Source organism: Sinocyclocheilus rhinocerous, unplaced genomic scaffold, assembly GCF_001515625.1.
Source record: "Sinocyclocheilus rhinocerous isolate Xijiao unplaced genomic scaffold, SAMN03320098_v1.1 scaffold468, whole genome shotgun sequence".
Lineage (NCBI taxonomy): Eukaryota > Metazoa > Chordata > Actinopteri > Cypriniformes > Cyprinidae > Sinocyclocheilus > Sinocyclocheilus rhinocerous.
The window spans coordinates 710,440-732,720 of record NW_015635305.1 but is presented as its reverse complement, the minus strand read 5'-3'; the positions used below and the strand labels follow the sequence as shown (position 1 = coordinate 732,720).

Here is a 22,281-nt window from a genome sequence, read left to right as displayed (position 1 = left end):
ATTTAGTCGAGTTGGTTTTGCATCAAACACAAAGTAATTTTCGGCAATCGAGATCTGGCAGCAACAGCGCATTTTTCCGCTTGGGCGAGCGCTTCGCGAACAGCTTACCTCGCGCATTAAATCTGCCGCAGACCAGCAAATCACTAAGAACACGCTATAATCCTGACGAGTCATAGCAACAGAGCGGAGGCGAGAAAGCTGCAGAGAATCCGCTCGGCTGGAAGCAACCATAACTGACGTAGATTTACAGAAAATTACTGCCGTTTGGCAAAGAAAAAAAATAATTTTACGTACTTATTCTTAACTCTTTAAGCTTTAAGTTAAATTTCAAATGACAAGGGATCAACTTATAATCATGTTTATATGAATTATCCCGTGAACTTATTCTCTCAAATGGCCTGGGTATGCGGAGCATTCGCAGCTTATATGGACGGAACACCACTGGTATGTATGTATGTATGTATGTATGTATACACAGAAAAGACACAGAATCAGAAAAGGAACGGCAAGACCAGAGAATGTCACACTCACAAGTTTCAAGGGAACCATAAACATCATAACTAAATTGTTAAACCAGGCTCAACTTTAAATTATTTTCTGAGAAACAAGAGAGACAGGCTCCAGTAAGTAACTTCAGCAGCTGCCAAAACAATCAAACTCTGTCATCTGTTCATATGTGACAGTACCTCAGGGTGAGGAGGGGGTCAGCTTAACAGTTTCCTTCAAGTTCATTTGATTCAAAAAGTTTATAGTTACAGTTTTGCTCTATTGTTGATGTATTTTAGGTCTATATACAAAACAGTGTAGTTTTGAGTTCATTAAACTCCACTTAAAATTATCAAGGAAAAATCAAGTAAAATCAAATCAACTGTTACTCAAACTTGTCTTTATCAGATCATTTTAGGTAATGTATATTAAAAACATACTTTTAAATAATTAAATAAACTTGTTGGGTAATCATAAACTGTATGTGACCCACACAACAAAACAACAAACAAACTTACCATTACACATAGCACATCTTGTTTTTACATTAAAGAGATCACCAAAAAATAAATAAATAAAAAAAGTGTTAATATTACTGCCGATCAGAACATGGGCCTCAAAAACAGGGTCCTGTATTTATGTTGACCCACACTAAGTCTACAGAGAATTCCACAGCCTCCGCAGAGAGAGACCAATCATAAAAGCCCTGTGTATGTTTGCACACCACATTTGTTTCTGGAGCCCCATTGTTTGTTATTTTATTTTTCTTGATTTTTTTGGACCCCTCATTTCAAAAACAACAATCTCAACACTTAGGTAATAGTAAACTCAAACCAGATTCAGGGACCCCACTGCCAAGCCTACCCATCTCAAGCTGGAACTCATGGCTTTCCCTCAGCATTAAGACACATTCAGACACTCCAGATTGAATGAAGAACAGGAACAGCTGTTTTCAAGGCATGGCACAAACAGGAGATTTCAAATCAATGAAATGAAAGTCATAAATGTCTCAGGAAGGATTAAGTCTGATTTAATAACTTTTTGAACTGCACTGACCTGAAAAGGAATGATTGGCCATGTAGCAGCAGAGTCATTCTGCCACTTAGTGGTCACCATTAACACATACCTAACCCTAACCCAACCTATAACGCATACAACCGATTATAAAACTCTGAGGGGTTCAAACATAAACAAGTTTATACTCATGCTGGAGGGATGAGGGAATAAAACAGAAAGAGTTTTACTATCCTGTTGAGGCAATTAGCGGTGTAGCCCAAAGTGTAGATGAACTGAAGCCATTTCGACATTTGAAGTTCCTCATTATCAAGTTGCTTAAGACAAAATGTCTAATAAATGACTAAATGTAAATGTGGTTTGTGTTTAAAAGCAGATTAACAGATGCTATTCAGATGCTGTTTAATGTTGGTATTGTTAACTAAAATTAAAATGATTAAAAACTGCTTCCTTCATTAAACTAAAGCTGAAATAAAACAAATATTAGAGTAAAACAAAGTCCCCATGAAATCAAAATGGAATGAAATTTTTTTTAATATTAATACATTAGCCTTAACATTGTCTATAAGCTAGTGTGCTCTAAAACAATGACAAATTCGCATTTACCAGATATAAGCATTCAAAACTTGCAGTCTCTCACTTCTGCCAATATATGGATCAATGATTTTGATGACATCACCCTGCACTTCAGCTTCTCATGAAACTTTCTGTCCAATCAAATGCTGTCTAGAATCCGAAGCGTCCCGCCCCCTACACTATAAATAGACACTGAAGCTGCAGCTTAAATCGGTCACTTGTTCACAGAATTTGTATTTTCTGTACGGTGAATGGCACGTAGTAGTGCACTATATAGGGGATAGGGAACGGTTCAGACAGTGTAAATATGTTTTCCATTGGAGCAAAAGAAGTCTGATTTTGCGTTGTCACGCTAACCACCACAGCGCACATACAGTCTGCTCCTTTCCAGACACATGATAGCACGGAGTGGATCATATGCATGAATTGGCGCAGACCAGAATATAGAATGTTATATATATTATAGAATATAGAAAAATATAGAATGCTATATTTTATAGCAATATGGATGTGATTGTGGCAGTCATAACCTGTTAAATGTGACTTTACCGAGCCCAACGGCTCTAACCCAAGCTGTGATATAAACAAACGCTATTTAAAAAAGTTGGCAGGGCTGCTCGATATGTCTCGCCCTGTCTTCCTGTTTGAGTTAAAATTATGTCAACACATAGAATAATGCTGCGTGTTTCAAAGCACTTCAATGGACATTGAATGCAAAATTCAATATTACATGGTTTCAACTTAAATGTGTGTTGGCAGTATGTGTAGACAACCACCCTATAATGATAAAAATCCACCCAGTGCTTTTTTTTTTTAATCCCCACAAATCATAAGCACTTCTGATCGAGCCGTCCACAGATTCTGGGCAAAGTGACATCACTTTGCACAGGCTCCTCCCACGACTGTTGACGGACACTGCCGTTTTAGCACAAGCTAAAAGCTGGAAACAGTCATTGTTTTGATGCCTGATCAGGTGTAGTCAACAATGTCTCCAAAGCGATTGAGGTGTTCTGTTGTTGGATGTAATAATGAAAATAGCAGCCGTCATTTACTCCCGACATCTGAGCCACTGAAGACGCAGTGGATTACTTGAAGAGAATACACCCCCGATCTACCTAAATGCATTTATGTTTGCGCAAATCATTTTACACCAGACTGTTTTGTAAATGAAGGTCAATACAAAGCAGGTTTTGCTAAAAAGTTGTTCCTAAAGGATAGATTGTTCGTGATCCAGCTTCACCTCCAGAAGAAGTAAGTCTAGGCCTAATTTTTTTTTAATTAATCTTTGGAAATTGCCAGAAAAGAGGGGTGGGGTGAGCAGTAGCTCATTATCATTTTAAAGGGACATACACCGAAATGGGTCGCTGTGAACAGATCTGTTTTTGACGAGGTAAAATTGGTGTTGTTTTACACTGCCATTGAGAAATGTTAACCAAAGTATGTTATAGACTTTTCCTGAAGACCCTAAAGAATCATACCAACTTGTGGGAAATGGGCATCCGATGTCTCCTTTAAAAATAGAAATGTTGCATTGGCAACTAAACAAAAATAAGTTTAGGCACTAAAAACTAAAATAAATCTAAAGCTAAATATAAATATAAATATAAGTACTGGATTGTCTTGTATTTTCAATTTGGTCTTTTAGTGACGTTGCTGGTTGAAAGAAGACAGGAAGTGATGGGAGAAGCCCGTGGAACAGGATCAGGAAATAATGCAAATCAGAACAGCCATTAGGCACAATAATATCCAACAATAATATTAGGTGTTTATTTTATTAAATAAATATTATTAACTTATTTACTCCCATAATACTTTGCTTGATTTTCAGACAGAAGCATGATTTCCAGAGAAACTCTTCCCTTTCAGAGAATATTCATCTTCAATAAAAACTTAATTACTCTTAGTGAAATGGAAAATACCGACCAAGGCATACAAAATCTGCCGAATTGAAGAAACAACTGGACTCACTGAAAAGACATACTGAAAGACTTTAAATTTTAGTCTCTGGTACAAAACAATCATGTTGCAATCATCAGTTTTAAGCTTTTAAAAGACTTTCCCCCTCAGTGTGGCACATCTGCATTGCAGTGCCTGCATTTCAACATGGGAAACTTCACTGATGTACGAAATAATACAGAGTGCTAACTGGGGAGGTCTAAATGGGTCAGAACTAGAATTTTCCAATCCTGCCTCATCCACCATTCAACACATTTGTAAGTGTTTGGCATTCAGTCTTGCCGATTTGGACTGCTTCAACAAAAGTGGACTGGAAAGAATATTCCCAGATCTCATAAAAAGCCAATTTAACCTAATCTTTGATCTGACACACAAAAGAAATCTTTTCTGTTAAAGAGATAATAAATTCTCTCATCATGTGTGTGACTTCTTTCTGTGCAACATTAAAGGATTTTTCGCTCATACAATGTAAGTCAATGGGCTCAAACTGTTTGGTTGCCAAAATTCTTCAAATTATTATATTTTACTTTCAACAGAAGAAAGAAGTCCTTTAGGTTTGCAACAACATGACGGTGAGTAAATTGACACAAATTTTCATTTTTGGGTGAACTGTCCCTTTAATCATCCAGAAATGTCTTGTTTGGCTCTACACCTCTTTGATTCATTTGTCTCTCACAAAGAAATAATCATTGCAGGTGTGCAATTTTTACACAAATTTGTCACTTTCGATTAATTTAACAGCTCCTTGCTGAATAAAAGTAACACATTTTTAGTAATATCTAACTGACACTTTTAAAACTATAGTGTATACACCAAGGCAAGCTGTCTGACCAAAACACGTGGTGCTTCTCATTGTTCTAACTCTGTGTTTTCCAAACATAGTCCTGGAGCTCCCCCAATCTGGAGTGAACATGGAATTAACTAACCGTGTCAAATAAAGGACACATACACACTGTGCAGTGTTAGAGGAGCTCCAGGACCAGGAATGGTAAACACTTACTTGTCACCTTGCTGCTCAGCCAGCCTGTGACCTGGAAATTGACACTTTAGTCATCTAAGTGCAGCTACGCAAACCGCAGAGTCATCAGTAACGGATATTAAAGTGATGCTTCAATGAATCTTATAAACGTGTCTTGCTTCGATTTCTTCATCTTCACATCTCATTCTAGCATCCTTTTCATAAGAGGCTAATGTCAAAGGAGGAAAAGACACAAGAACGCACAACGGCTGAAATTAGAAAAAACAAAGGCATGCAATTTACACAGGAAACAAGACGACAAAGCAACAGCAATAAAAAAAAAACTTCACAATAAAAGTCCACATGATAAAACGGATACACTGACCACTAGTGAACAATGAAAGACTGGAATGTTATTTTGAAAAAAAAATGATAAACCTGCTTGTTTTGTGGCTTTTAGTCCATGTGTGTCAGCGATGTAGTAGTACACTCGTAAAAGTTGCCAACATTTACTTTAAAATGAGTGGAAAATGGGCCGAAATATTTGACTAAAAATATTAATAATTATATTCAACTACTTTAGCTTTAGACCTTTTACTTCATAATAAAAAGTAGACGTTACAGGATGATCAGGACAGCAAATAATCTGTTTTGGGTCATAGTTAATGAAATGGCACCACCAAGTGGTTCCCATTCAGGAAGTATTTGAGGTTCATTTATACACATTTTGAATCATTCACAGTGCAACACTGGTACTGGCATTTGATATTATGCCTATATTATTTTAATTGGTTTATACTGTGATTAAGTCCAGATTCAAGCTTTAACAATGCTGTAAATATTAACATTAAAATTACAAGACTCTCTCTTTGATGCACGTCTGTTTGCAGATTCTACAAGAATATCATCCAAAGAATTAAACTGTAAAATATTTCAAGCGATAGTTCACCCCAAAAACAAAAATCTGATGTCATTATTTACACAAGTGAAATTATTTTGAGAAATTAGATTACAATAGAAGTATATGGCAACCAAATCTGTTTGGTTACCAACATTTCTTAAGTTTTTCTTAAGAAGAAAAAAAATCATACATGTTTGGAATAACAAGTAAATCATGAGGAAATTTTCATTTTTGGGTGAACTGCCCCTTTAAGTCGATGTTGAAACCCTGACAATACCAACTGTGCTAACCTTTTTAGTGTTGTTGGGCATTGATGCAGCTCATTTCATAACATTCCTGTTCCTGATATCAACATACTGGCATAACCAACCGGAAATATACTGTCTAATTACTACTTTGTGTTTTTGAACAATCTGAGCCAAGCATTCTCAGAGCCTTCTCAGCAAGCCTAATGAATGCAAACATTGTTGCTGTCAGTCAAACTATCAGCACAAAGGCCACCTGAAACGGAACAAACGGGCAGTTAACACACATCTCATTTGTATTCTGTACAGGAAAACTGTGCTCCTAATAACAGTGAACAAAGGTTTACCATCTCATGAACACTAGAAAAAAAAATAAGCAGTAGAGTTCTGTCACTAAACGTTTTGTGTAAATAAACACATGTCAGACTGACATCAGAACTGAGCAAACACACATGCAGTTGCATGTGCAAACGCACATATTCACATGCAAAACTGGAAGTTACAGGATTTTAGGGGCCTAATAACCGATTGCCACGTGCCACAATTTTAGACCAGGACTAAAATAGAAGGCATGACTCTCCATTGCAGTCTCAAAGGTCCTATAGAACACTAATGAGATGCAATAAAACCTTCACCCTCACAAGCACACACACACCACATCCACACTGGGCCACACACCTGATGCTTTCAAATTCTTATTGTGCCGAATGCCCTGAAAATGTAAGATCTACAATAAACCTGTATGAATTTCTTTTCTTCTGCTGAACACAACAGAAGATATTTTTAAGAATGTGGGTAACCAAACGGTTTCGGGTCCACACTGATTCCATAGTATTTTTTCCATACCATGAAAGTCAAGAGGGACCAGCAACAGTTTGGTTACAACCATTCTTCAAAATATCTTCTTTTACATGAGTTCAGAACACACCTCCTTGATTACATATGATGGTGACACAGAACAATGGCATGTTGAGGGGAAATCGTGACGTCACAACTCTTCCGATTTCAAATCCAGGCATTTCAGAAGGGTAGAACAGAATAATACATATTTAAACTGGGGAGTTGGTGGCAAAAATGATTCTCTATTTCATGACCCCTTTAAAGACTTTTCAAAAACATTTAAAAAAAAAAATTACTGAATCAAAACTTTTGAACGGTAGGGCTAGGCCTGGGCGATAAAACGGTATCGATATTTATCGACGGTACACCTTCTACGATAACGATATAAAAATGTTCGATATAGGCACGTGCTATACATCACGCAGACAGCACACACAAACATGAACATGAGTGCTGTGCCTGCCTGTGATGAGGAGATTGTGAATAAAAAAAATGAATACTAGTCTAATTTAAAGTAAACATTTGCATTTGAATGTTAGGAGTGCATCAGGGAGCGTCATCAGTGGCGCGCGAGATGCGGTGATGATGTAAATGACGTTGTTGCATTTTAATGTTTTGTTAGTCTAGCCCACGAGATACGCCACTGCTGTGTTATGCATTCAAAATATAAATATTAGAGAAATATAGAACCTCAATGCGGAGATCTTGATTAGGTGTAGAAATTAGATATTTGTTTAATTTTTATTGTGTGTTTGACTGTTGAAACAAAAAAATATTTGTTGCTTGTCTCAATAAATAACTCAATTGGGTAAATTTTAAAATACAGTAGTTAAATTAAAAAAAAAAAAAATTCTATTGCTCTGTTTTACAAAAGGTTATAAAAAATGTCAATAATTATCGATACCGAACGATATGAAACATTTTATCGTTGCTCAATTTTTTTGCTATATCGCCCAGCCCTAGGTAGGGCATTAAAACTAACTGATAGGATATTTAATATTATATACAATATACATAATTTATGTGAGGGTGTGACCATCTTCACCAAAGCAGATCATCATGTACCATTGCTGCTGCCAGGTATCACATAAATATCCCTGTGCCCACATCCTTTCATGTTAATAACGTGAAGTTTAAAAGACATAATCCAACAGAAGTTACTTTTTTTTCTACGAGTTAAACAAAACGGAACAATACGGCACATCTCAGTAGTAGGTAACTTAAACTGGAAGACTAGATAAATGCTGAAAGACCTCAAGTCATAACAAAAAACATTTTACAATAGGATTAGAATTTGTTTTTTTTTCTACCATATAAGGTTCCTCTGTGACTTCTAATATAAAAGCACAAAAGTTAACCTGGGGGTTAACTGCCGAAAACACCTGCCACACTACTCCCTGGGGATGAACACACACTTACATTCACCACAGTTTAATCATTTTTTAACTGCAACCAGCTCATGAAAGCTGTCGAACATGACTCCAGCTACTGTAACCATACATGTAGATCTACATGTGAAAACTACTATAGTGTTCGTATTGTGTATATTGTTGACTATGGACACCTGTGGCTTCAGGTAGCCTGTTGCATATTACACAACATAATTCCACCAAAATAAGTTTGGACGAACATCGAAATAACTAAAATCAAAGAAAAGGCACCAACTGGTGCATGCATAAAATGTACAGCAAAACATGGAGACATTTGCTCGGCTTACCGTGTAAAAGCCAATCCTACACAGGGCTATTGAGAGCTGAATGTGTTCTGACATCGTCCCCAGCAACAGCGTTACCCCAGACAACAAACAAGCCGAGCCAGAGTAACTGGATGAGGACAGGAGGAGGACGGCTTTGAAGAGGGAACACAGAAAGACACTATACGAAGACAGAGAATCAATGGTTCTTCCTCAAATAAAAGGAGGGAGAAAAAAGGGAACAGGTTTGTTTATTCCCCATTCATAAATAAACAAGAGCTAGAGGTGGGTAAATACTCGAGAAGAGAAAGGCAACAACTAAAGGGCATTAGTAGAGCGCAGTCTCAAGAGATTATAAGCTCAGTGACTCGTACTGCAAAATAAAACTGCTAATTGGATTAGTTACTTTTACACACCAACACACAATAAATTATATAGAACAATAATTGTAAAAAAAATTTGCAATGTCAGAAATGTACTTAAGCTTGACTGAAATAATCACATTATATGTTCTGATGAGCTACAGCATATAATAATGTTGAATGTGTTAACAGTTCTCTCTTCCCTTTATTAACAAAGGAAGTGCTGATGATCATAAGGACGATAATAGTGATAATTATGAATTCCTCGGTGAGATAAAAACTCAGAAAGAATGTTAGAAAAGTACAAGTTGAAAGCTGATAACATTATCACAGCATGCTGCTGGTGTGTCTAAATAATGCAGCAGTTTATTAAGGTCTCAAATGTTCACCATTATGTGAACATGCATTTGATTTCAGTATTTTCATTCACATAAAAATGTAATTATGGTATCTATTTGACCTCTATACCAGAATCAGACCATAAATAAATTAATTTTATTCAACTGATCAAAAGAGGCAATAAAAACATTTTATACAGTAACATTACAAACATTTCTATTTCAAATAAACGCTGTTCATATGAATTTTGGATTCAAACAAGCCTGAAAAAAGTATCATGGTTTCCCCAAAAATAATAATCAGAATAAGTTTTTTTTTTTCCAACTTTTTCTTATTATCATACCAGCATATTAGAATGGTTTCTGAAGGAGCTTTGGATAAAGCAAAAAAAAAAGACTTCTTTCATAAACAACCCCAAACATTTGAACAGTAGTGTACACTCCCAAACAAGCATACAAATCCAAAGACATAAACAAACTGTAATTCAGGCCTATGTATCTCATGTGTTCAGCCAGTCTGAAATTTTCAGTGGCCCTTTGTTACCAATTAACTATGGCAAAACAAATGTCCAGCATCTATATGTACTCATAATAAACATCCACAAGGTGGCAGCATTGATATATCATTCATATCTGTTTGTAAACTATCACAGTTCACAGAACAAAAACTATGGTATACCCTTTGTCAACATGCCAAAATCATATGCAGATATCTTTAACCTTTAAATATTAATATGTACTCATAATAAACATCCACAAGGTGGCAGCATTGATATATCATTCATATCTGTTTGTAAAATATCACAGTTCACAGAAAAACTATGGTATACCCTTTGTCAACATGCCAAAATCATATGCAGATATCTTTAACCTTTAAATATTCTTTTCTCCTTAAAAATAATACCAATATCCTTTAAAGTCCATGTCTACTATTTTCATATATTTTATAATACAATGTATTCCTGTGACAGCAAAGCTGAATTTTCTGCAGCCATCACATGATCCTTCAGAAATGATTGTAATATGCTGATGTGCCGCTCAAGAAACGTATTATTGTTATTATTATAATAATGCTGAAAACCATTGTGTTGCTTAATATTTTTGTCAAAACTATGATACTTTTAGTAACATTATAATGCATTGCTGTCACTTTTTATCAGTTTTTTGTGTTCTTGCTGTATAAAAATTGAAAAAAACTTGAAAAATATAATGCGTCATGCTTGTTAAGTACAAGCTTCCTACACAGTAATATGACGATATCAGTTCTCTTTGCCTGCTCTAAAAATGGTCCGCCCCATCCCTTGCCCAGAAACCTAAGCAGAGGACTGTCTTTTAATAGCTTTGGTTGGTCCTACTGGCATTGCACTACTCCACATTCACTACACAAAAAGCCAAGGGAACCTCTGCGCCCAGTGTCATGGCAGGAGAGGGGATCACTATTTCCCACTGGATTGCAAGCCCTGTGCGCTACCAGGAGCACTTCAAAACCAGGAATCTCACTGAATGCACTGAAGATCATCAACTGTTTGCCCTGCCAGGTCCTGAATGTCTGCCGGTTAAAATGGACACTGAGGGGGGTGAAGCAGACAGTGCGGACGAGGATTCAGGAGAGCCATTATTTCAAGTCCTGCTGGACGTGACTCAGTTTAAACCAGAAGACATCCTCATACAGGTCTTTGAAGGGTGGCTGCTTATTAGAGGTCGGCATGGGGTGAGGATGGACGAGCATGGGTTTGTGTCACGGAGTTTCACCAGACAGTATCAGCTGCCTGACCGTCAGCTCCAGGCGGGGGACCTCAAAGCCATGCTGTGTCATGATGGGATACTAGTGGTGGAGACCAAGGACCGATGGTGGCCAGCATGTGATTAGGAAAACACAGTGACTTCACACCATTCATCATGTTAGTTGAACACTGTTGTTGTGATCAGTTAGCCGGTAATCACATTCTTTGCTGTTGTATGACAATTTTGCTTTGTTTTGGGTGTCCCCAGATGTTTAACAATCAGCTTGATTGCCTGCATAATGTTTAGTGGCAAAAATTAAATTTTCTAATAAGTAAAAAAGACTCTTATCTGTTCATATTTCTATATATAACCTAAAGTAATAAAAAATCGGCATCAAGTACATAATAGTTCCCTTGCAGGAATGTGATTAAACTTTATGATTACATCTCATTATGTCATTCTGCAAGCACGTTTACCAGCATGCCAATGCCATAATGCAGCGCTACTGTACGTTTAAGAATTGTTTGACAAACCTGTTTAGTACAAAAACTAAACATGCCGGCTGGCATGACCTCATAATACTGTTAGAAAACAAACTTATTCTTTAATTAAAGAAGTTTTAATGTTTCTTGTGTCATACTGCACTTTAATCGCACATATATAAAGAAGATGAAAAACTGTCTCAAAAATCGCTTATATGAAAGAGATTCGCCGACATGATGTCCGAATCGTGAACTATTTCTTCTTTTGAATCGGATCTTTTAATAAATCGGTTGAAGCAATTCACAAACCGCACTAAATGAATCTGCCTGAATCGACAAGGAGAATCTATTTTGGCTATGACCAATTCCTAATAAGTGAGTTGACAGTCCATCTGAAGCAGGGATTAGAAACAAAATGTATTTCCGTTTCTTTTAGTTTTAAGCAGGAACATTATTTTACGTTACGAAATAAAACTGCTAAAAGGTGTTGATCAAAAGAAATGGAGCACTGTGCTAATGAAAATAAATGTTCAATGACATGAAAGAGTCGCGCTTGAATCAAATAACGTTACAGCTGCAGGCGTTGCCTGAACATTTCATTTCACCACATTTTGTACTTTAGACAAAATTAAAGATTAAGGAAGGATTACTATTATTTGATCAATTATGCAACTTTAACTTACCACAACATCGCCTTCTTGGAGAATTTCAACGGTCATCACATTCAACCTGAAGATGTTACCCGCGCGGGTAAATTAAACAGGAAGTGGCGTAATACTGAATGTTTACTGGGAAATGTAACGTTATTTGGTTTCATTTAAAAAATACATGGGAACGAAATAATTACGGTATTAACCAGTTAGCAACCTAAAAAAATTAATCAGGTACAAAAATAACTATTTTTTTCTAACCATTTATAATGTCTGATTTGGAGTGAATGGAGGATTTGACTGATGGATTAAGATGGTAAATTAATAGTTGAGTAGTAAAAAATGTTACAAAATAAAACGTACTGGAAACGTGTTTACAACTTCATTGTACAACAATGTTGTCAATTCGCATACAAAACAGCGCTGGTTTTAATAGCATTTTAAAGCTTGCAAAAATTTGGTGTTTCATGAAAGGCAAATCATTTAAATGACTCCATGTTTTTGAGCCGAATCATAGCTGCACTAAACAGAACAAGGACGCATGGAGGGAAAGTGTAATGAACAGCAATATATGACTACACGTGGCTTTTTAGGCCATTTAATTGGGAGAATTTAATATCCAAGGTGATGACGTAATGGCGAAAGAATCACTAAAACAGTTCATTGTAAAGAACTGTTCAAAAGAACCGATACTCGTGAATCAGTCACTCTTCACTATGCTAGATTTGATTCGTGCTGCCTGGTGCTGCTTAGCTCCGCCCTCGACTATCCGCACTGCTTGCTTGCGCTCGGCGCTGTTCTGGGTGAGTGAGTGTACACTGCGGTCGGTGTGGGACGGGCGCACAGCAACGGGGCTCTGGACGGTAAACTCCACAGATGAAGAAATGACTTCTGCTCATGCTCTGAGGTTTTTAAGCGCGACAGCTGATTGACTTTCAGGTTATCGTATGACCAGTGTGAAGAGGACACTGGAGATAGTGGGTCACGGTTCCCGCAGCAGACGCGCAAGTTATTGTCAGTATTGCAGGTCAAGGAGCGAGCGAGCGAGTGAGTGAGTTTGGGTTGGAGTTAGCTTGCTGATACGCTAACCTTATACGCTTTTAAATTCATCGCAGCTTGGAAATATGGCTTTGCGAGCGAGAGCACTGTATGAATTTAATTCAGAAAACCCAGGAGAGATATCGGTGAAAGAGCACGAGATTATAACTCTGCACAGCGAGCAGGACATTGAGGGCTGGCTGGAGGGGACAAACAGCAGAGGGGATAGAGGGCTCTTGCCTGCGTCCTACGTCGAGATATTGAGGAATGACACCGTCTCATCTTTTAACAACAACTCTCGATATGCCAACATTCCCACTGGTGGTTTTGACTTCAAAAATCAGACTCAAGAGAGCTACAGCACTGCACCAGCTTCCAGCTTCACAGCCTACCCTGCACTACCTCAGCAACAACAACAACATCATCCAGGGACTCCAGCCAGTGATGATGACTGGGATGATGACTGGGATGATCACTCATCTGTAGCTGATGAACCAGGGGTTGTTAGTGGAGGATATAGGAATTATGAAGGAAACGGACCCTCTGGCTACAGCATCTCCACCTCCTCCATGCCTAGAGGTGCACAGCAAGCCAAAAGTTCAGCAACGGTCAGCAGAAATCTGAACAGGTTCTCCACTTTCGTGAAGTCGGGCGGTGAGGCGTTTGTGCTGGGGGAAGCGTCCGGCTTTGTGAAGGATGGCGATAAAATCTGCGTTGTGATAGGTCAGTACGGTCCGGAGTGGCAGGAGAACCCATACCCGTTCACTTGCACTATTGATGACCCCACCAAGCAGACCAAATTCAAAGGCATGAAAAGTTACATTTCCTACAAGCTGACGTCCACCCACACGCAGAGCCAGGTCAACAGAAGATATAAGCATTTCGATTGGCTCTACGCCAGATTGGTGGAGAAATTTCCTGTCATTTCAGTGCCGCACATCCCTGAAAAACAAGCCACTGGCCGCTTCGAAGAAGACTTCATTTCGAAAAGGAGAAGAGGATTGATATGGTGGATGAATCATATGACCAGCCACCCTGTACTAGCCCGGTGTGACGTTTTCCAGCACTTCCTCACCTGCTCCAGCATGGATGAAAAGTCTTGGAAGCAAGGGAAGAGGAAAGCCGAGAAGGACGAGATGGTCGGTGCCAACTTCTTCCTCACCATCAGCACTCCAGCAGCCCCTCTTGACCTGCAAGACGTCGAAAGCAGGATTGACGGATTCAAGGCCTTCACCAAGAAAATGGATGACAGCGTAATCCAAGTCAATGCCACACTCAGCGAGTTCGCGAGGAAGCAGATAGCTGGGTTTAAGAAAGAGTATCAGAAAGTGGGACTGTCTTTTAAGTATCTAAGCCAAGCGTTCGAGATGGACCAGCAGTCGTACTCGGTCGGTTTGAACCAAGCAATTGCATACACGGGGGAAGCCTACGAAGCTATTGGAGACTACTTTGTGGAGCAGCCTAAACAAGATGTGGACCCATTGATGGATTTGTTAGCCCTGTACCAAGGCCACCTTACCAATTACCCTGATATCATCCATGTACAGAAAGGTACGCATTCACTTATTTAACTGTATTATCATATTAGAAATATGCTTGAAACTGTGTTTAGCCTGAGATCAGTGGGTATGATAGATAACAGGGTCACCTGCTCTCAGAATTGTTTGCTTTGCTTGACTGATTTGTTTGAATTGAAGTGCCACTGATGAGTTCACTGGCCATCCTGGTTTCGTCTGACTGCTGAGTCACATGGGGTGAGCTGTTGCTGATGTGCTTTGTGTGTTTTTCTTGTGGCTGGTAAATCAGCCACATACAATGACAAAGACTGAAACTATTGACGTACTGCATTGTTCAAGGAAGGTTGACGGGAGTTTCAGTACACATGCAATCATTCAGTGAATGGCATTGATTTGAGCATGGATGTTATTGTGACACATTTCTGACACTTAACAGCTGATAATGTCCTTGATCTTATTACAAAACGAGAGTCATTTTATTTCAGATCAAAAGCATGTAGGAATGCATCATTTTTAAAATCTGAAATCATGATGCTTCTGAATACAAATAAGGCCGTCTGAGGGTGCAGGAAGTGTAACGATCACAACTTCAGCTGCTTGATTAACTGCTTGAATATTTATGAAGATTACATTAACATTTGTAGAGTTCCTACAGTCTGAGATCATTATTTAGATAGACTTCCTTTTTTGGCTCAGTCATTTTTAAGCTGGAGCCATTAGCTTGTAATGTAGTTCTCATAAAACGCATGATATCACATACATTTTTCAATCAAGACAATGTTCATTTTAAACAGGAGTGATTGTAAAGTGTTTTTTATTGTCTTTTCTCAGTTTCGCTGCAGTTACATCATGCAGTAGTCATGACTCATGATGTAATGAGTCAAATGAAATGGCCAAACAAAAATCCACATCTATCATAAGAAACATTTATTGTCACAAGCTTATGAGCCCAGAGGCAAGACTTCATTAGTAACATACCAAAAAATAATATATAAAGAGGAAAATACATATATGCACTACCATTCAAAAGTTTTGGGGTCAGTAAGACTTTTTTTTTTTTCAATACCTTTTTCAGCAAGGATATTAAAAATATTTTATAATGTAGCCTAGCATTTATATACTTATTGTCTTGTATGCTTTTTTTAAAGAGTCTAACTTGAATTATAGGAAACTTTGAATTTTACATGCTGTTTCAACAGTCCACATTTATATGGCAACTCGTAACCACAACATGAACAAAGAGATGTCTACGAGCTACAGGGCAGCAGTATATGCATTAATTTGTCTGCCATCTCCTTATGGGAATGTAGTGAATGTTTTGATCTTGTTGCTTTAAAAAAGTGGCCTAAATGTAGCTATATTTATTTTTATGAGAGTTAAATGTGTAAACCAGATGTTTAATGAGGTACAAACTGGTGCTGTAGACACCATCATTCTATTGTGACTGCACAATGCTTTGGAAAAATTGAAATGCTGTGTCGTACTTCCAGCAGAGAGGCCTCAGTCTGTGACAAATCCAGCTGACAGTCTAGCACTGAGGTCACTTGCGGCTTGCTGAAGCCCATATGCCATATATGAGCATTTGCCAAAAGGTGTAGTGTATTTTAGCAAATTCTTATCGTCATTGTCCCCATAGAATGTTAGAATGGAAGAAACAGCCTTATTATAGATAAATGCTTTAAAATGACATCTTTTCTCCATTGTATCTGTTGTTTCACCCACACTTTCACAGTTAACTTTAGCAAACATCTACGGGTTTTTAAGAAACAATCATCCATTCCATGCCTTGAATGAGTCAGTAGAAAACTATGAGCAAACCTGTCCACTTTCCATCACCTCTGTGACAGAGTAAATACTGACATCGAGTCTTTGCTCTGACTAGAATGTCTGATGGCAAACAAAACCCCATTCAAACAAACCCCCTGAGGAGTGTGTGGGGGCCATATAATAAGCACTTCCTGCCTCATCTCCCCATAGACATTCAGTTATCTATTTTTCAGAAGTTATAATGATAGTTTTGGCTTTGAATTCTGGTTGTATAGCTGTATTTGTTGCAGTTTCATCTTACTGTCATTTGCCATCTGTTTACCCACTGAAATGCTGTCACCTTTTTAATAAGTCTCATGGTGATGGGAAATCAATACTAGAGCCCAACCGATATATAATTTAGCCGCTATTATTGGCCGATATGAGCCTGTCGCCGATATATCGTATCTGCGAATATGCCGCCGATATGAAATTTTATTTTTTAACAGAACATAACGCAGATTAAATGCTTCTGAATGGTGTAATTACTTAGTTTGTCCAGCAGAGCGCGCTCCATTGTCTGCTACTGGTGACCCAGGTCAGTGTAGTGTAGAGATGCACGGATGAGCTCAAACTTCAGCCGAGTCCGCTGCTTCAAATTATCCGCCCGCCCGCCACCCACCCGCACCTATATTTGATCGTCACATTACAATGATTCTAATTCTTAGTTTTACATGATGATATGTTGAATGGATGGCTCATTTTTAACAGCAGATTCAGTGACGTTAGAGACTAGAGCTGATCTGCGCATCACGGCACGCGTCTGCGGCGCATTAAAGCCTGTGTTACGGCCACCGGAACTGATCACGGCCACTCAGTCAGTGCTGGTGTTTATACCGGCCGCGCCGCGGCCCAGAACTCATGCTTATCACATCGGTCACATCACATCGCTCCGCTCGCGTCCGGTGTAGAATAGAACCCATTATAATCAGTGATGTTGTCTACACTGGATGCAGAAAACTGATGCCGCGTTCTATTTTTAACGTGCTGACACAAAGGGCAGTGCGGTGGTGGCTTGTGTCTGTTGAATGGTGATTTAACGCTACGTTGTCACCTAGTTGGAGAGACTCAATGCTAAGTAAATAAACAACAATGTCCCCGTCTTTTACTCTCACAATGAGCTTATCATACTTGTTTGCTACAGTAGTAGGGCCCTACGATTTCCGCGATGCAGAAAACATGGACGGAATCGCGGAATCCAGTCATAAAAACGGAATTTACTGTATAACGTGGAATTTCATGGAAGTTGTCTTATTTTTGATGAATAAATAAAAAAACAGGTCAGTACATATATTTGAAAGTGTTTTGATTCTTTATTGTTCGGTCACACTTTACATTAGGGCTTCATTAGTTAACATTAGTTAATTCATTAGTTAACATAAACTGCCAATGAAAAATTCTTCTGAACATTCATTAATCTTAGGTATTCCAATATTTAATAACAGGTTGTTAAAATCTAAAGTTGCAACTGTGTTATTTAATGAGCTAACATGAACTATGACTTGTATTTTTTAAACAAAGATTAATAATTTCTGTAGCAAATGTAGCTATTGCTCATTGTGAATGTTAATGCATTAACTAAGGTTAACTAATGAGGTCTTATTGTAAAGTGATACCTATTGGTCTTTATAGTTCTTTTGCACTTTAATCTGTGTAAAACTTTTGACTTTATACATTTTTCTGTATTGCTTTATTGCTAAATGTTCAGTTATTTTTGTTATAAGAAAAATGTTATTAAACCTGTTATACTATATTATGACAGCACTTTTTTAAACTAAATTTCAATACCGTGATAATACCGCATACCGTGATAAAAGCATTAGCAATTAATCGCAACATGAAAATTTGATACCGGCATATCCCTAATCAGGCATTTATGTAATACTTATGTAATCTCATTTGTGCATTAATGGCTGTTATGTTAAATAAAGTTTACTAACTACAGTAAATCAAGTACCCGTGCATGCCGTTGTTGTTGTCTTGTTTCCCTCAGATGCGCTGCAGTGGTGATCCTGCGCGCAATTCTCACAACATCCACAAGAGGGCGGCGTTTATCGGTGAATCCGATATTACAAAACCGATATCCGATTATTGTAAAATGCTTAAATATCAGAAAAAATACCAGTAAATCGATATATCGCTCGATCTCTATTTTAGATGTTTACATTTGGAAAATCTGTGCTTCCTGCATAAACCTGCCCCTGTTGGTTTGGCAGTAGCTTGCTTGCCCTACACAGTTACCTTGTTTAATTTCTTAATTCAAGTTATATATTTTTTTTTCTATTTGTGTTATTTAAGTTAGTCATCACGTGCTTTCAGATGGAGCAGAATTTACTACACGTAGCCGTCGTTCACTGACAAGTTAAGCAAAAAAATCGCAGACGATTTTATTGCATCTACACAGTTACCTTGTTTAATTTCTTAATTCAAGTTATATATTTTTTTTTCTATTTGTGTTATTTAAGTTAGGCTATTTATAATAAGTGAAGTGAAGTTTACTGTTAAGTGCACTGATGTCAGACTCATTTTGAATAATAAAGTTTATTACATCGGGGGACATCGGCCCCCCAAAAAACCATATCGGTCGGGCTCTAATCAATACCATAAAACAACTGCACCTCAGATATAGTCTACAACCAAATAAACCACAACAGACCTCCGTAAACAACAGATGAAAGCTTCTGATTCGCTTTTTACCTGTGTAAACCAATGTTTTTGCTGTTTTGTTTTTTTTGTGAGAGTATCAAATTTCAAGGCAATCATAATGTCCACGGGGATAAATGGCTTTTACGGCTTTTTAAAATAAAATACACATTAACACAGCATGTATTGATTTGTGTCACTATAGAGCCTCCACTAGCAATGGAATTGAAGGTAGATAGCCATTAGTGAACATACTGACGTTGGTATTAATGGGATCCTTTTTTCCATTGCTTCTCTGTGATGTGCATTGAAGTATGTGGCTCTTTTGACAATGAGAGGAAATAATGACTCAGATGTGATGTGGTTATTATAGCTGGGGAAGTTAGCATTGTGCATAGACCCTCAACCACACACAGCAAGGCTAGCTAAAACCTGTTGCCAGTTTGACACATTTCCAGTGTTCATTGTGTTGTAGCAATGTCTAACATTATCTCTTGAGGTTAAGTCTGAAAAGACTCTTTCAGTGTAATTTGCTTTCTCACCTTTTTCTCTCTTTCATGAAAGACAAGATTTTCTATAGTGTGCTATCTTCCAAGTCTTATGAAGCCAAAAGATAGTTTTAGTGTAAGACAGAAGCTTCCTGCACATTTAATCATTTTCCCATCAGAAACAAGTGAGTTTTGAATGCATCTTCCAAAAGTATTTGTATCTTTAATAATTAACTTGATTACATGATTATTGTAGGTGTTTGTCTGAAGCACTGTGAAAGAACCACCAGTCTAATTTAGCCAGTCCAGTCGAGTGAGTCACACATTCCTCAGACATTTTCTTTAAACTGAAAATGATGTCATTATCTACCCACCCTTTTTTGTTTGAAAGGACAAAAGGATTTCTCTTTTTTTAAAATTACATAAATTAATGTTGAGCACGATTCAAAAAATGAATAGTTCAGCCATGAAACTCTGTTTGTGTTCTAATTGGTTCGTTCATTTCAATGTTTCCAGCCAATCGGATTCACATACTCATTACTGTTTACCTAACCAGGACGTATTCAATAAATACGGTGTCTGCACGCGGTGCGGGTCCTCATCTTAGCCCACCGCCTCCCCAGCACCACCTGCCTATCTTCTACAGGGATCTTCCTCTCTCTAGCAGCAGCAATGTGTTTCCTTTTCATTTTTTAATCTGAGCATTAGCAGATCTAGTCCACCAAGACCAAACATTTTTTTACATAAAGATTTTACAATCTAGGCCTATCCCAAGACATGTCATGACTTAATGTTTTTTTTAAAAATAAGTCTTTTATGCCCACCAAGGCTGCATTTTTTAATCACAGTAAAAACAGTAATTTTGTGAAATATTATCATTTAAAATAACTGTTTTCTATTTGAATGTTTTAAATAAATGTAATTAATTCAATGTGATGGCAAAGCTAAATTTTCAGCGGCCATCAATATGCTGGTTTGGTGCTCAAGAAATATTTATTATTAGTAGTAGTATGTAATATTTTGGTAAAAAACTGATAGTTTTTTTCAGGATTCTTTCAATAGAAAGTTAAAAAAAATATTTGTCTATAGTATTGTAGCAATGTCAAAAGTCTGCACAGTCTTTTGATCGGGTTAATTCATCTATGCTGAATAAAAGTATTGATTATCTCTTTGTATGACAAAGAGCAGCTGGAATATTCTGCCTAGTATTTTCTTTTGTGTTTCACTGAAGGAAGAAAATAATGCAGGGTTGGGAATGACATGAGTGTGAGTAACTGATGACAAAACATGGTTGTTGGGGTGAACGTTCAATGTTGTGGTGAACGACCATATTAATCCATCAACAGTGAGGGAAAGAACCTAATTGCTACTTTAAGCCTTCACTGTCACTGCTGTTTATCAGGAAGATGATGATTAGAGTCAGCCACCAAAGAGACAGCAGCTTCTGAAATGGGCTGAAAGCTAAAATTCATTGGTCTCTATTCTGGCAAATGTCTTCTAATTCACAGCTGATGACTTTTGTATTATCCTCCTAATGCCCATGAATATAATGGTGCAATTCCAAAGCAAATTGGACTTGCTCTCACTTGCTTTTGCCGGTGTGTTCTGCATTTGCCTTCTCATTTGTTTGAAAAGCCAAATAATTTCTTTGTTTGTAAGGCTGGAATATATAATCGGCCACCTGTGCTTTCATCAAACCAAAGTCTCGTGTCGAATGTCATGATCCATGTCTGAGTAATATGGTCGGGAATCAGTATGGGACTTGTTCTCTAGTCTCAGTTCAACGGCAGGACTGTGTTGTGTAATAGTACATTACGTAATGCCTGAAGAGGTTCTGCGGCAGCAGGCTTTATAGCGGCCCAGTCGAGCGCAGCTTCCCACGTGTGTCTCCTCCTTTCTCAGACTATTTCCATACAACTGGTTTGCGCTGCAGCCTTGTAGTTAGGTTGGGGTACCGAAACCAATATGGCACCGGTACCTATGTAACCGGTATGTACTAGAACCGAATCAGAACGCAGATTTCGGTGCCTCATTTCGGTGCCATGCCTGAGCGATCGATTGAAATATTTGTCCTCTGGTTCTCCGAAACGGACGTAAGAAGCATCATCACTGGCACCGCACGTGAAAAAGAATTTCCCTACTGAGAAAATGCACGTGAACTCAAGTCGGAAAGCTCTAATAATACAAATCCAACACATCTTTGTAGTAACGAGAGTGTCCATGTTGTTTTCACATTCCGACTTAAAAGCACAACTCATCCGAGGAGCGCGTGAATGCAGTAATTACACTTGCTCTGATGGCAGCAGGTAGCCTTCCATTAACTAAGCTAAACATGCTTAAATTAAAATGCCTAAAAGCTAAACCTCCCTTGTATTCACATAGGGATGTAACGATTTGACGATAAATCATGATAAAATTCTCGACTGTTAGTATTACCGTTTCATATTTTAATTATCATTAAAACCGTATTAGATTACCGCGATTTGAACAACTCATGATAAATAAATAAATACTGTCCAGCATAAGGCACAGTTTTAAGTAACAGTCTCACGTGCACACATCA

General features: G+C 37.8%; 3 protein-coding genes across 7 annotated transcripts in view; 2 read left to right on the top strand and 1 right to left on the bottom strand.

Annotated features, from left to right (window-relative positions):
- Positions 1–12,766, bottom strand: part of arl15a (ADP-ribosylation factor-like 15a) — a 128,339-nt gene extending 115,573 nt beyond the window's left edge. For 2 of the 5 annotated variants that reach the window (XM_016561084.1, XM_016561089.1), the window contains exon 1: positions 8,694–8,992. In XM_016561084.1, the coding sequence (XP_016416570.1) occupies positions 8,694–8,747 (54 nt within the window). In that variant the 5' untranslated portion in view covers positions 8,748–8,992. Of the gene's footprint in view, positions 1–8,693; positions 8,993–12,259; positions 12,367–12,487 lie in introns of those variants that run through there. The other 3 variants (XM_016561085.1, XM_016561087.1, XM_016561088.1) reach the window with 3 other exon arrangements.
- On the top strand, positions 10,671–11,744 carry hspb3 (heat shock protein, alpha-crystallin-related, b3). Its single transcript, XM_016561090.1, has one exon. The coding sequence runs from the start codon at positions 10,787–10,789 to the stop codon at positions 11,237–11,239; it is 453 nt and encodes a 150-aa protein (XP_016416576.1). The 5' UTR covers positions 10,671–10,786; the 3' UTR covers positions 11,240–11,744.
- A 223-nt stretch (positions 12,767–12,989) lies between the features above and the next one.
- The window catches only part of LOC107746794 (sorting nexin-18-like), an 18,086-nt gene continuing 8,794 nt past the window's right edge, over positions 12,990–22,281 (top strand). Inside the window, exon 1 of the mRNA XM_016561083.1 lies at positions 12,990–14,815. Coding sequence (XP_016416569.1) covers positions 13,351–14,815 — 1,465 coding nt within the window. The 5' untranslated portion in view covers positions 12,990–13,350. The remainder of the gene's footprint in view (positions 14,816–22,281) is intronic.